Source organism: Brugia malayi (genome assembly GCF_000002995.4).
Source record: "Brugia malayi strain FR3 genome assembly, contig: Bm_v4_Chr4_scaffold_001, whole genome shotgun sequence".
NCBI lineage: Eukaryota > Metazoa > Nematoda > Chromadorea > Rhabditida > Onchocercidae > Brugia > Brugia malayi.
This window is the reverse complement of record NW_025062478.1, coordinates 8167779-8182838: the sequence shown is the minus strand read 5'-3', so window position 1 is coordinate 8182838 and position 15060 is coordinate 8167779. Positions and strand designations below refer to the sequence as shown.

Below are 15060 nucleotides of genomic sequence, written 5' to 3'. Positions count from 1 at the left end.
TCATATAGGTAACCAGTTCTTCAATCGTAATCCTTGGTTATCACAGAAATGATCAGTATAGGGTATGCAGTTGAAGTACTCGCAATACACGCAATTGAAACCGGATGGCCAATAAAACACAGCCAACAGAACGATAAATAAACTAAGTGCGGTGGTAAGTGATGTTACCACAATTATTATTCGTCGGGTGCGATTATGACGCTTTGTCTGAATATATGGAAGTACAGCTGAAAACATTAATCGTCAAGCAGATACATACTATAATGTGCTTAGTTTTCAGCTAGTACTTATTCCATCCAATGGATATTAAAAATGGCATATTATATCTTCCAATGATAAAAACAATTTCAATTTCAGCAAACTTTTGCGGAAAAAAATTGATTGATACTTATAAAATCACGGCAAATCGCAATTTTAAGAATTCATACGGATTAATTCGTCGAATTTTCGAAGCTTAGATTAACACACCTAAAGATATCAAAATTCCGAAGATGAAGCCGAATAAATGCGCCCAATTATCAACCCACGGTAATGTTCCTATAGTAAAAAGCGCTAGAGTAAATAAGCTCAGTTGCACAACTGCATGCCAAGGTCTTTCTAGAAGATTCCTAAAAAAAACATAATTAACTGATAATTATCAAAGAGACACATAAATGTAAGAAATAATTATCTTTAACTTTTCAAAATTAAATCATCCTCTTACACATCAAAAACCATCAAAATTTTATAATCCACGAAAACTGGAAATTTTATATACCTTTTGGAAGTTTTAAAAAAAGTTCTTACCAACTATAGAGCACATCAACATACATCGCAGCAAACATTCCAACATGTGATCCTGCTGGACCAACTTCTGGCTTAAATATTCAATTGATTTATTTTCTTGCAGTGCATACACTCTAATCATCGATTCTCTTATTTTAAAACTGGTCAAAACTCTGCTGTTCGATTACCCGATTAATCACATACATGTAATTTGCTTACTCTATAAGGAACAAAAATTGCACCAGCCAAGTATCCACCAACGCCGGATACCATGTAAAGAAGTGCTATGCGCGCCCAACCAAGCAGTTTCTCCAAATCCCTCATATATAGAATTTGAATAAAAATTGTTAAAATGCAATGGATTATCCTGGAAAAAAAGCAAAACTTGTACAAGCATGACAAAATAAAAAGCTTTCACTTACAAACTTTAAGTAGTCACATTAGCAAAAACAAACATGACGAAACTGACCCCGCATGCAGAAAAAGTGGTATAAAAAGGCGATACCATTGATCTGGTTGATCTTTTCGCAAAAATGGGAGCATTCCACAAACTTCGCTCAAACATGACACCTGTAATAAATTCATATTAACGGCAGTTTTTTACACTGAGGAAATAAGACTATGTCATTTGTTTTAAAATCATTGTTAATATTTTCCGTCATGCTTCCCTAAAATAAAATTAAAAACAAATGACAAGTAGTGAAGGATTTAATTTAAGAACTATGTGAAAATTAATATTAAACAGTGATTTGACTAATACTGATATATTATTAGCACCCTTCTTTCATTTTTGATATGTTACTATAAGTTCTTTTCACGATATTTTATCATGATGTATTATCAATAAAAACTTTGTCTTGATTTTTTCCCAGCTGATATAGTAATAAATAGTAGTAGTAATGAAAGTAACTATACCTGTGAACACAGTGTTGCATTTTCATGAAAATATCCTTCCACAAAATCACAATAATCTCTGGTAGTTATACGACACTGTCCGTGCAACTGTATGCAACAAGGTCGGCCAGTAATTTCACACTGCATGTGCACCACATTCTCGGGTACGAGGAAAGCCATCTGTTTGCATGTCTGTGAAAAAAATAAATTTTTAAATACACTGTTCATTTGCCCAATAATTATTTCCACATTAAAGCAACTAATTACCGGTAATTACCGGCACTGCTCCATCGCGATATTCATTAACTATCGTCCAAAAATAAAACAATATACCAATAATAATAAACTTACAGGCCACTGTGTTATATCATCCGGCCATTCGTACGGCTTCACGGACACTGGATCGTCGCAATATCTGTATCACTTTTCCTTGACTTTCGAAAAATATTTCACAAAAATACTACCAAAATTTGATTAAAAATAATCACGAACAATTTATAAGTATACCTCGGATCTTGCCCACAAACAGCGCCCGATATGCGACCATCTGGACCTGGCTTATCGTTTTTCCACTTTGCTAGTGTGGCTATCAGAGACTAAAAATTAGATATCTGAATTGCTTAACAAAGTATTCTTTTTTTTTTTTTTTTTCATTAATACTTCCTCATCGCTTATTAAACATTACTACCCTACTCTTAAGATTTTCATTCATTCTATTGACAATATTTCATAACGCTATATCAAATTCATTTTTGTTTCCCCAATTTTTTTCTTGAGGATCCTGTGCACAAAAATATTTACTTCAGAAATGTTTGCTAATTATTTTTGAAAAATAATTTTAAATAGATCAAAAAACACCAGAAAATAAAAATTACTGACAATCCTGAATAAGAAATCACAAGCTTAATAAAAAGCACTGAATTAAAAATGTCTTCAATACTCTGCTAAGTTTCAGTAAAACTAAGATCAACATATTTTCTTTAACCGTTTTGGTGCGCAGGAGGACAATTTTAAACATAAAATGGCTGCAAAAAAAAATATGCAGAAAATAACAAAAACTCTCACTGCACAGGTGGCAATATAAACTGTAAAACATACTGGACAAGTATTCCGCCCAGTTTGAAAGCAACCAATACCATCATTATAAATACAGCACCCGGTTTCATTTTCTTCCTTGCGATCGGCTTTAATTTGTTCGAAAATTCTTGGATCCATGCGCATACAAGGTGTAAATTTAGCACCCAGATGTACCAAATCAGCCTCAAAACTCAACGTATATCATAGTTTCAACACATACTTTCTTTTTTACAATGTAAATAATACTTTTTTATAAAGTAAATGATTTGTTAGCAAATCTACATTCAAAATAAATCGTTCGTGATGAATGATCATATACGGGCCCTAACGATAGCTCGTGATTGCCTAGTTTACTGCTTTTATTTTTACTTAATACAATTAATAGCTGGTTTTTCAACCCAATGAACACGTCTCTTATAACTTGAAATATTTCGCGATTTTTGTAAGAAGTAGATAAAAGTTGAAATTCAATAACTGAACTGATTAGAATTTAAAAAAATATTTAAACACCAAATTAAAAGAAAAAATAGCTACTTAAACTTACAAATTTTGGTCCAAGCCAAATATTTTGCTGCGCATAAATACTGACCCTCTTTAAAGTAACAGTAGTGTGCAAAACATCAGCTGTCCTCTCCATAAGACCGAATCCCCAAGGACCAATTCCATAGGTGTACAAACTGATTATGGTAACAAGTATTTGAACTGTGGTAATCCAGTAAGTGAAGAAAGGCCTGAAAATAAACGTGAATGGAAACTTTTCTTTAAAAGCAAATCTTACTTTGACTGAAGTAATAGCTACCCACCCATCTTTCTCGCACAGTCCTTTATCATTCTGTAACTCAAACTATTTGAAGCTATCTTTAGGTTATTTTAAATTGATTAAATTGGTTTTCATTCATTTCAAAATATTCCACTAACCACACACCTACAGTCAATATAAGTGTCGTTATTCAGTTGATAAACATCCTTCCTATAAGCTCGGTGAAAATATTTCCGCCATATTCCAAAACCACTTCCAAAACGCCGACGATGTGCAACAGAATACTTTCTTGATTTCAGCTCACTATGGATTGTCTAAAACTAACGCCAGAGTTCATATGAGACAATTTTTTAGTCATAGAAATGTAAAATACTTTTAACTAAATTTCAATGATGCTGATGGATTTTCGGTTGAACATCTAATATGCTACTGTTACACTGGAATGAAGCGATTTCCCAGCATCTTCTATATAATAATTAATAATAATGAATAATAACAGCAAATATATCAGCATATGAAAACGAAGCAAACTACCTAAAATCTTATCATTTTCCAATAGACAAAGCGGACATTGTTGATTAGACAGCATTTTAACTTACATCTAACAATAATTTCTTTCGCACGCTTCTGCAAGTTTCTATAGTTCTTTTGGTCATTTTCTCACTAGCGGTTTGAATGTTTTGCAGCCATTCCTGAAATAATTTCTAAAAACTTTTGGAAAGTGACACAGAAGCCATGTCATAGAAATGACATAGCAAGGGCTTACTTTTGAGTTTGGAAAAGTGTTGTGTAATGATGCAAAAGGTATTAATTCCTAAAAAATAATTTTATTATGAAAGGAAATAAGTTAGAAACAACATAGTACTTAATTCAAAATAATCTGATTGTTACATGCTAAAATAGAAAAGAATATATATGCTAAAAAATAAAAGAAAAAGGTTGAGAAACTAAGAAAAGAAACTCATCGTAGCTTTTAATAAAATAGATATCATTTTATTCGAGAAACAAAGAAAAATTTGATCAATATGATGGCGACTAAGATTTACATATGGAGGTAATATGAACTAGGATCAGCAGAGTTGGAATCAAATAAACGTATAAAGATCTACTTCTAAAAGCAAACAATATTCTGCTGATGATTTGTTTGCAAATTCGAAATTATTGAGAAATATTTCTCGAAAAACCACGAAATGTTTTTTTTTCGCTTCTCTTTATTGGGTTTAAAAGCATACCTCTAAAAATTGCGGCAAAGCATTAATGGGGCTGCTCAGAGACAGCAAAACTTCTAATTGCATGTATTATTTGATTTTTAAACTACTTTTTGTCAAACACATCTTAAGTAAAAAACATGCTTGCATAAGTAGGCTTCATAAAACTATTTCAAACACAAAAATCTCTTGAAGCTGCTGCAATTAATTTTTTTACCTCATCCAAATAATGCAGCTGCATTTCCCTCTCTGGAGATCCATTTTCACATCGATTTCCCGTGTCGGATTCTACTGGATCGTCTTCAGAGCAAAACTTAAAGGCAGTGAGTAATGAAATTTCTGATAAACTTAATGAGACAAAAGGCAGTTCCAAAAAAAAAAGTTCAAAAATTGTTATTTGTATCGATGTCAAAAGTTTGTTTTAATCCAAAATCAAATTCAGAAGAATTCTTAAATCTCATGAAAGAAATAGTACATATATTTCAACTGACTGAATGAATCATCATCGGAATTCGATGAATAGCAGCACAGAGAAAAATTACCTTTTTATATCTCGCCACAGATGGAAACCTCCCGACACTGAATTCTTGACAGCGATGCATACTCAAAGAATTCGCTTGCTCTTCTGAATAAAGGAAGAAAATTTTCGAACTCTTATTTTAACTTTTTTTCACTCATTGACATACTAATGCATTTCCTTGCTAAAACTGCTCAGTGGTTATTTATTTCTTAAATTAAACAGAACCTATATTTTAACTAACACAAGATTTTAGTGATACCGGTATAAGTGATCATGAAATATATTTCAATTATCCATATTTTAAATTGGTAATCTATTTTGTACTTTGATATTATAATGCAAAAAACAAAAAACCTATGCAAAAAAATACTCGTGAAATAGAAAGATATGCTCCTGCAAATAACTCCCTCTGCAAAACAAAAAGAAGACATGGAAATCTTTCAACACTGGTGTTTTAACAAAATTTTTTGTTAAATAAAAGACACTTCTATTTTGACAAAGCAAAAAAATTCTTTGGAAAAAAAACATACAGTAATAAAGGTCAAAAGATCAATAAAAAATAAAAAATGAAATAAGGAAATACCTTGGTCGGTGTCGGAAATATTAGACGAAACTGTTGGTAATGTATAATCGAAGAAAACTTCGTCTTGTATAGACTCTGTACTTGAAAACGGTGCAGAACCCTTCAAATACCCTAGAATTAGCATAGAATGCTCATTTTCATTAAGTTATTGAACTTGTACTCGTTTTCTATCTCTTTATCTTCTGCATTGCTATGCTTATAGTTTCTAAATTTCAGCTCAAAATTCAAATGGGACATCTTGAAAAAATCTGGACAAAACCTAGATACATATTAAATCTTAAAGTGTTTCAATTACTGACCCAAAAGTTTAGATATTAAGAATAGTAGCAAACTTATGCCTTTTCACCCATCGTTTCACGGTCAGTAACAGTTTGTGCTTGAACTTGTGGTTTCACAACAGAAACTACAGGTATATCATATTTTGTCAATTCTGAACGCAACAGAGGTTTTTTCTGACCAATAATTTCCCTCGGAAGTGCAACATGAACAGCAGTTTCTACCTCTGACGGGAAATTAATTACTGGGTGATTCTGAAAATTGAATATTTTAATCACTTCATCAATTCAGAACAGATTTTAATCCATATCAATCTGAAACATGATCCGATATCTTAGATTCTGGATAAAACTGGAATCCTTTCTAAATGCTCACCTTTTCCATTGAAGGAACTCCAATTTTTTTTTTGTTTTCTTTTTGAGATACGTCCGTGGTATTCACCAAATGATGACTTTCAATGGCAAATTCCACGACCGCAGGCATGCTGTCTGCTGGTAAGTACAAATATGATACATTACTCATAAGCATTAAAATTTCAACTATTTCAAAATCATTGGTTACGAACAACTGAAATTTGAGACTACTTTTATACTTTTAAGACGCTAGTTTCAAAAGTTTTTAGAAAAAAAAAAAAAAAAAAAGAAAAATTCGGAAATTAAAACTTATTGTCTTGCAATATGTAATAATGAAAGTTGAAACAAAGCAAATGAAGAAATAAAGATTCCCCGAAATTAAATTGCAGATAAACAACTCTGCGAAAAAACTACCATATTACTGCTGATAAAATTCATAAAACTCATAAAATCTCTTTGCAAATTGTACCAAATTAACAAATACAGTTAATACTGCGCAAAAATCTACTGAAATATTATTTTTACCGACAGGGGCATCTATAGCTCGTGGCCCAATTTTTATGTGAGTAATGTTTCCAGCCTGTTGTACTGAAAATGGTGCAAAACTGCTCGATATTGATCGTCCACGTCTGACTGTAGCATAGTCTTTTTTAGGTCTCAACGTCCCCCTGAAAAAGATAATTTCGATGCTAAAAGTTGAAAATCAATATTAAAAAGAAATACCAATGTTACACGAATCATAGCTGTCTCTGAATACTATACCAAAACGTTTAAAAATGAGGAGACAAATAAATAAGTTTGCATATATCACTCAAGGGCAACAAAGCAGAGGTTAAACCTACAATACACAAATACACAAATGTGATAAAAAATTACAATTGCAACCTTTGTACTATGGAAGAAATTCCGTCATAAATCATTCTTATAACACTGTCGCGTCGTTCCAGATGTTGCTGAATAAGTCTGCTTCCACGGCTTCCTACCGATTTACTTCTACAAAATGTTCTCTGAAAATTAATCTCTTAAGAAAAAATTCTTGCTACTGAGCAATGAAATTAAAAAATAAATTTCCTTGAGAATGAGTTTTTCGTAAAATTGAAGGATTCAACATTTCACTTACTATATTTCTTATTTTGGCAAATATTTACAACTTACAATCATCACAACCTTTTTGCTACATTGTTTCAAAACTTACAACGGCTCCAATTTCAGATGTTAAAAATACATCTTCATGTATTTCGCTCTGTGGTGTAACACTCTTTGATGGTAATGGAACATCCGTCAGATCATCCAGAACTGAAGCTACACCTGCATATCATTATTTCTACCGTAATAATTCCAAAACGAATATTAAATTCTCGAAAGCTAATAAAATATTAGCATTAAATAGAAAAAGTTGAAATGGTAAAAGGTATAAAGTTATAAACTGACTACGGTATTTGACTACAAGTAACTTTACAATTTTAAACTGCATTATTTGAAAAAAAAAAAAAACTGCTGTTACGTGTTATTCTAATCTTCTGTTAGGTCCATCAATTCACAGATAACTCTAAATATACATATTTAAGTAATGATTATTAAAATTGCTATAACATGCTTTGTAGCCTTAATTCTCGTGTAAATATGTCTTCTTTCGGATTTCCATAATGTCTACTAATGAACCGCAGTCGGCGGCAACTCCACTTCTGATCGACAGGTACACAGATTGAAGACTGGCAGCTTTCTGATGGTGGGACACCGAAAAACTTTGCTGTCCCGTTTGAAATTGTGTCTCGAATGCTGAAACATTAAGTTGTCTACCCGAAAAATACAACTAAGCTTAATTGGAAATTTGGAAAAAGAAATCCAAATACCTACCTTGAAAGCAACTAAAAATAGTTTAACGCTACACAGCTATATGAACGAGATTAATCCAATCAAAAAAAAATAAATAAATAATGACAAACCATGCTAAACCGTATAGAATATTAAAAAAATAACAAAATCCCATATAGTTTGCTTTTAATATAATGAAAACCTATTTCGAAAGGGAAATGATGACAGAAAGAAAATGGAGAGTTTTTCTTTAAAAGAATATACAAAACAAAAAAAAAAAACCTTTCTTTCAAAATAAAAAATTCGAAATTCAAATGTAAAACACGAAAGCTTACCTTTGTGCACGACTTAAAGGTGGATAACTTCCGGATCCCTTTAACGAGTTGGAAGACGACGACGAAAAGTGTAAGTCCTGGAATTCATTTAAATCAGACGTACGGATAAAAAGAAAACATTAAACCAGCTGTTTAATTTACCAGAAAATAAAACTGTTACTAATGAATTTCGTACTTACTGATTTAAGTTTGTTTTTCCAAAGACGATCCAAAGACGTAATGAAACAAACTATTGCGATAGGTAGAATCTAATGCTTACAGAGGCTTTCGTCATTTTCATTTTAAGCATTAAAAGTCTTTGGTAAAAATATAAAGGTAAATACCTCGGGTGCAGGGATGAAGTAATCTGCTGGCGTGCTAAAACTCTTCATAAGCTTTTGCTGCATCGGTCTTGAATCTGTGTTCGCAACTTCCGGTACACCACTATTATCTCTCGTGGTAATACTTTTTAATGGCAGTGAAAGATGGGAACGATCCAGCACACCAGACATCTTTATTTTTCATTCAAATTCCTAAGATCAAACTATTCTCAAAAATAGAGTAACCAATAAAATGTGTTCAATCATAATCCTGTGACAAATAAGTCAGCACACAACCTTTGCAGTAAAAGCTTGAAAAAGAAAAAAAGAAAACAAAAAGAATTTTAAACATTTCCCAATAAAATTTCTTAAACTATGAATTATGAATTACTGAAGGAAAATTGCCGAGAATTACAGGAAATTGCAGATATCAAAATTGCTACACACAAAAAGATAACACTGAAAATAAAAAATGAAGTTATTATGAATTCAAGGACGACATGAACGTACGCATAAACAACTACACGTCAATATTACTCTCCTTACCTCCTCACGTCACCACGGTGGTCCGTTATATCTCGCATTACCATGTCTTTCTGGGTGTGAAATTATGAATATTGCTTTCTTCCCGTATGTCAGCCATCTTCCTTGTTTTTCACATTATTCTTACTTTCATCCTTATTATGCCATTATCACTATCATCACTGCTATCACTTGCTCTCCCTATCGTAAACTTCCATGTGCATCATCTTGTAATCGTTATCATCATTATTACTAATATACCGTTAATATTATCATGACCGATCATTCAGTACTTACATCTTTTCCGGTCAATTAAAAAGAAGCCCTATTATATTAATCAGCTGATAATGTTTCAGGAATGTAAATAGTCTTGAAAGGGACAGTGATTACTTAACGCTAAAATGATGAAGCTGAATCTTAAGTGCTTTTACACAGGTAGATGTAATATTCGAATGTTGTGCACTTACAGACCAAGGATACCAAAAGGTTAACCTCATTAATGTCATTTCCAACGTCATGTTATGTACTGATTAAGACATCTCATCATGTTGATTGATTCCGTGTTTGCCCAAACAGTCAACAAGTTAAATGGATTAATTTCAGGTTCAATTTCGAGTAAAACAATGAATTTGAATGTGGATCCGAAGTTGATACGTAATATTGGCATTATTGCGCATATTGATGCAGGGAAGACAACGGTTACGGAACGTTTATTATATCTTGCTGGTGCAACGAAGTTTTTGGGGAACGTTGATTCTGGTCAGTTATTATTTTTCTGAAATTTTCACACTACTTTTTATGTTGAGTTTAAAGGTACGGTTAAAGGATAATTTTAGGAAATACTGTAACGGATTTTATGGAATTAGAACGTGAACGAGGTATTACAATACAGTCTGCTGTAGTAACATTGTTCTGGAAAAAGCATAGAATCAATTTAATTGATACTCCCGGACATGTCGACTTCACTCTAGAAGTATGGACGCACTGGATAAAATTTGTTCATCCTTACTGCAAGCTTCACTGCTAATGATCAAAATCATAAACTGAAATTATCTGTTGACTTGTATATGGCAATTCAGAAAATATGCAATTACGAAAATTTTCCGAAACATTATTTTAGATCAAGCTTAAGTCATTCTTTCTTTCTATCTTTGAACTGCTTGTTTATTACAGGTAGAAAGATGTCTTCGAGTGTTAGATGGTGTTGTAACTATCTTGGATGCATCAGCCGGTGTACAGGCACAAACAATAGCTGTGTGGCGACAGGCGAAGAAATTTTCAATTCCATCGGTTTTTTTTTTGAATAAAATGGATAAAAAAGGTGCGGATTTCTGCAGATCTGTTGACTCAATAACGGAGAGATTGGGACTAAAAAATCCTATCAGCGTATGTTTTTTAACAGCATATTACCTATACTTCTAGAAGATACTTTTTTTCCCTTTAATTCGTCTTTTAAGTTTTAACGTTTCTCCAATGCCGCTGATTTTTTTAAAGGTCTGTATACCCATTACGCATGAAGAAAAGCATTTTGCGGCAGTAGTTGATGTAATTAACAAGCGTTACTTGAATCTTGACTTAGATGGCGAAGCACAATGGACTGATTTAAAAGAGGGTTATTCCCAGTAAGTTATCTCTCTCTGTCTCTCTTGTATATATTCAGGACTGATAATATGGAAATTTTATCCCTAAAAAAAGCTACTGTAACATAGTTGATTATAACTGTTTCATGTTTGCATTTGAACAAATGGTGACTGCTCGCGAAGAAATATTTTCAAAGTTGGCGGATTTAGATGATCATTTTGCTGATATATTTTTACAAACCAGCAGTGAAGATGATGTTTTGAATGAAGAGGCACTTTATGCTATGAGACGACTTACACTTACTCACCGAATTATCCCGGTGGCTTGCGGATCAGCGTTAAGGTAGGTTGCGTTCGTCTTGATCTTATGTCCGAACTAGAATAAAAATGTTGTCATATTTTGCAGATGTGCAGAAACTGTAAGTCCAATCCTTGATTTGGTCATTAGCTGTTTGCCATGTCCAACAGAGAAGAATGGTCTTGTTAATAAAGTCTTTGGCAGTGACTTAAGTGCCCTGGTATATAAGGTTAGTTTGTAGTGATTTAATTTGTGCTAACCTGTAATGGCTATATATATAACAAAAATTTTCTCAAAAATAATTGATATTCATCCTTTTGCTGGATTATATCTTATTCAGAACAGTCGAATTTAATCGATGGAGTTTTCGTTCCCTATTGTTCACTCACAGAAACCATTTTTTTTTTTAACTTACTTTGATGATAGAAATGTGAAATTGCTCAAGCTTTCATCTGTCATCATTCTATATACACAGTTTTGATCAACTTATGGATAAAACGTACCGAGCCGGTTATCCTCCCAAATGCATTTAATGATTAATCTAATAAAAAATTTCGAGCATCTGGAAAACAAAAATAAGAAACTATTGTTTTATGTTTTACGTAAAAAAACTTATTAGCAAGCTACTGCATTTCTTTCATCTGCTCTTGTTATATGTTACAGATTGGGCATGACAAAAGGCTCGGACAGCTAGCCTACACACGTATTTACACTGGTGAAATCAAAAATATGGATTCATTATATAATGCTAACAAGGATAGTGTGGAAAATAAATTTAATGTTCATATCCCGTATAGTGATCAACTACAGTTGACTTCTTCTGTCAAGGTTTGTTATCAGATGGTTTCGAACTTATATATTTTTTTATTTATTTACTGATTCTGGAATATCTTTTGATCAAGTTATTCAAGTTCGTGTTTTGTTTTTGAATTTGCCTACTCTTTCCTTACTTCGTGCTCTTAATCAGAAAAATTTTCTGGCTTTTCATCAGCGAATTCAGTATTTTTATTGTAACTTTTATGAAAGAATCTGTTACTACAGGCAGGAAATATTGCTGTTCTAACAGGTATGAAGTGTATAGCTACAGGTGATACACTTGTTGCAAACAGAAGAGCTGCTGAAATGGCAAGTGAAAGGCGTCTGAAGTTAATCGATGAAGATCTTTCTGGAGCTCATAATTTGTTCTTCCAAACTGCAAAAAGTTTATGTCATTCTTAAAGGAACTTCGGCAAATTTTATGCAGACCGTTCTTGTTTCCATGAAATTTTAAAGATTTTGAAATAATTTATAGACATGGTATAAATTTTAATCAAAATGAGTATGATATAAATTTAGCCAAATTTTGCTTGGTTCTTGAAGAGCAAAAGGAAACTCTCATTTTTCAAGTTTGCAGGTCATTCTGAACATCCAGTTGGTTCCATAAAATCTATTTTGTTAGCGGGCATTGAACCACCTGATCCAGTTTTTTTTTGCACCGTCGAAGCACCATCTGAAGCAGCTAATGTGAAATTTGAAAAGGCAAGAAGTTTAAATGATTTTTCATCTCTATTTGTAATTGCTTTACTTATGTTGAATAAGATTTCATAAAATTTTGGGAAATTCAGTTTTGACTTCTTTTGTTATTTGAAAGTTTCTAATGAAAAGGAATAATAAGTCTTCAAAATTTTCAAATCAGTGGTTTTTTTTGTATGTGTAAGCAGTTTAAATTTGCAGCATGATGTTGCAAAATTTTGCATCAAAAATATTGTTCGACAAATATTTCTATATAGTCGTATTTTGCTAATATTTCTGAATACATACTTTATAGGCTTTACAAGAACTGGCAGTAGAAGATCCGTCCTTACAAGTGCGATATGATAACGAATTAGGTCAAACGATTATTGGTACAATGGGAGAGCTACATATTGAAGTTGTTAAAGATAGACTTCGACGTGATTATGGCTTGAATGTTTTCATAGGATCGCTGCAGGTTTTGATTCTTTTGTTCAACTATTAAACGATGAAAAATAGATTACAAACTGATTTGAAAATTCGAAACCGAAGAATAACTTCTTAAACTTTTTACTTTTATTTGTATGCCTTATGAAATTTTGCCTCAGGTCGCATATCGCGAAGTAATTGAAAATGAAGTTAGAAATACCACAGTTTTAAATGCTACATTTGGTAATGAATTGAAGCACGAATGTAGAATTACCTTCACTGTTAAACCAAATAAAGGCAGCGGTAAATTCAAGCAGGTATAATTTTGCAAGATAAATGGTAATGTAAAATGAAACATCTTATTTTGCAAGTTGTTAAAAATACTTGTAATCTTTTCATTCCATTTAAAATTAAACGTGTTGCTTTCTTTTTTGTGCAGTTAGCCTTTTTTCTGTGATAATTGCCAGCATCATTATCCCGAATTCCCAGAGGAATCAAGACTGTACAGCAGATGACTGCATCATGGAATTGCCTAGTATAATTAAATCTGTTAAAATGTAATGACTTGGATAAGTTTGGGACGTTTGTTCTATAATTTTGTTCTGTAATCGTTGCTGAAAGAATTAAATCGTGAAATTTTATTGACTGTAAGGTACTTATAGTTGATATCAAGATGCTCAAGTGCAAAATACTAGAATTGCCAGAAATTTATTGTTTTTCATTGTTTTTCCACAGGTAGGGTAGTTACTAGCTAAAAAGCGGTCAAGCGTCAACCTGTTGTGGTACTTTGTTCAGGACTTCAAATTCCAGCCACCTACTAAAACCATTGTACTAGTTAACCTATCAATGAAATATCTATAAAAATCAAAGATGAACTGTCTCCTATAAAATCACCTATAAAATATTCATAAAGATGCATTATTTATATCTCTTCATTTTTGCTGCATATCAATGTATAATAGTATGTTTTAGGTTGTAGTACTTTTGGATGATAATAATGAATATGCGGGTGTTGGTATACATGAAAATTGGTTGAATGCTATTAATGAAGGTTGTTGTAATGCCCTGTGCACGGGACCATTAGCAGGTTTCACAGTTTATGATATTGCCGTGATACTAACAGATTTCGTGGCGAGCGGTAAACGTTTGAGTCCTGCATTAATATCTGCTACTGCCAGTAAGTGTGTAACTGAGGCTTTACAGAAGGCAGGCACGCACTTATTGGAACCTATAATGAATGCTGAGGTATTCTCTAAGTCTTTCCTTTTTTCCGTTCTTTAAAACTTCCTAGAATCTTAGAGTAATTGAATCAAAACATGTTTTTGAATACAGGTATAAATGTAATTGAAACTTTGAAGGTTTAGTTTGCGCAATTATTTTAGATAGTTACAACAAGTAAAAAGCATGCAGATATGACACTTCAAGAAGTCTATAGGCGAAGAGGCATTGTGTCAAATTGTGGAATAGAATGTATCGGTGATACATATGTTATTCGATGCATTATGCCACTTGCTGAATTACAAGGTTTCTCCAAAAACATTCGAATTATAACTTCAGGACATGCAAGCATTCACCTGGAAATAGGTGGCTATCAAGACATAAGCGAGCAAAAACAAAAAGAAATTACAAAAAGGAATCGTTAATTATTCCCTTTATTTTTTAGTAGTTGGTAATAAGTATGGACAAACTCCTTCAAATTCTGTAGGATTGGTCACTTTTTGAATTTCTTTATTTTGTTGCTTATGTTCCTACGAACTTTTTATGTGCTGTATTTTGATAGAAGTGCGTTCATTAAGTAAAAAGGGATAGTACGAATAAAAGGATGTGACATTTCAGTTTGTGTTATGGCACTCAC

The 15060-nt window shown here is 32.5% G+C and overlaps 2 protein-coding genes across 3 annotated transcripts; one reads left to right on the top strand and one right to left on the bottom strand.

Moving 5' to 3' along the window:
- Positions 1-9077, bottom strand: Bm11149 (Uncharacterized protein; the record flags this gene model as incomplete). 2 transcript variants are annotated; one of them, XM_043082102.1, is made up of 23 exons in its annotated part: positions 1-227; positions 469-608; positions 787-857; positions 985-1132; positions 1235-1335; positions 1681-1851; positions 2011-2074; positions 2167-2255; positions 2758-2919; positions 3281-3467; positions 3662-3810; positions 4096-4188; positions 4922-5017; positions 5247-5329; positions 5808-5907; positions 6146-6337; positions 6459-6650; positions 6966-7104; positions 7322-7443; positions 7632-7744; positions 8034-8215; positions 8587-8663; positions 8910-9077. In XM_043082102.1, the coding sequence occupies 23 exons, from the start codon at positions 9075-9077 to the stop codon at positions 1-3; spliced, it is 3066 nt and encodes a 1021-aa protein (XP_042938036.1). The 2 variants fall into 2 exon arrangements, with proteins under 2 accessions (XP_042938036.1, XP_042938037.1); XM_043082103.1 differs by having other exon boundaries at positions 7632-7732.
- A 782-nt stretch (positions 9078-9859) lies between these two features.
- On the top strand, positions 9860-14848 carry Bm7329 (Uncharacterized protein; the record flags this gene model as incomplete). The annotated part of the gene is made up of 14 exons (XM_043082101.1): positions 9860-9893; positions 10011-10166; positions 10244-10380; positions 10581-10793; positions 10902-11029; positions 11232-11330; positions 11394-11514; positions 11949-12113; positions 12327-12486; positions 12679-12803; positions 13093-13254; positions 13385-13522; positions 14178-14450; positions 14588-14848. 14 exons carry the CDS (start codon positions 9860-9862, stop codon positions 14846-14848), a joined length of 2172 nt encoding a protein of 723 aa, XP_042938035.1.
- Between the last annotated feature and the right edge of the window lie 212 nt (positions 14849-15060).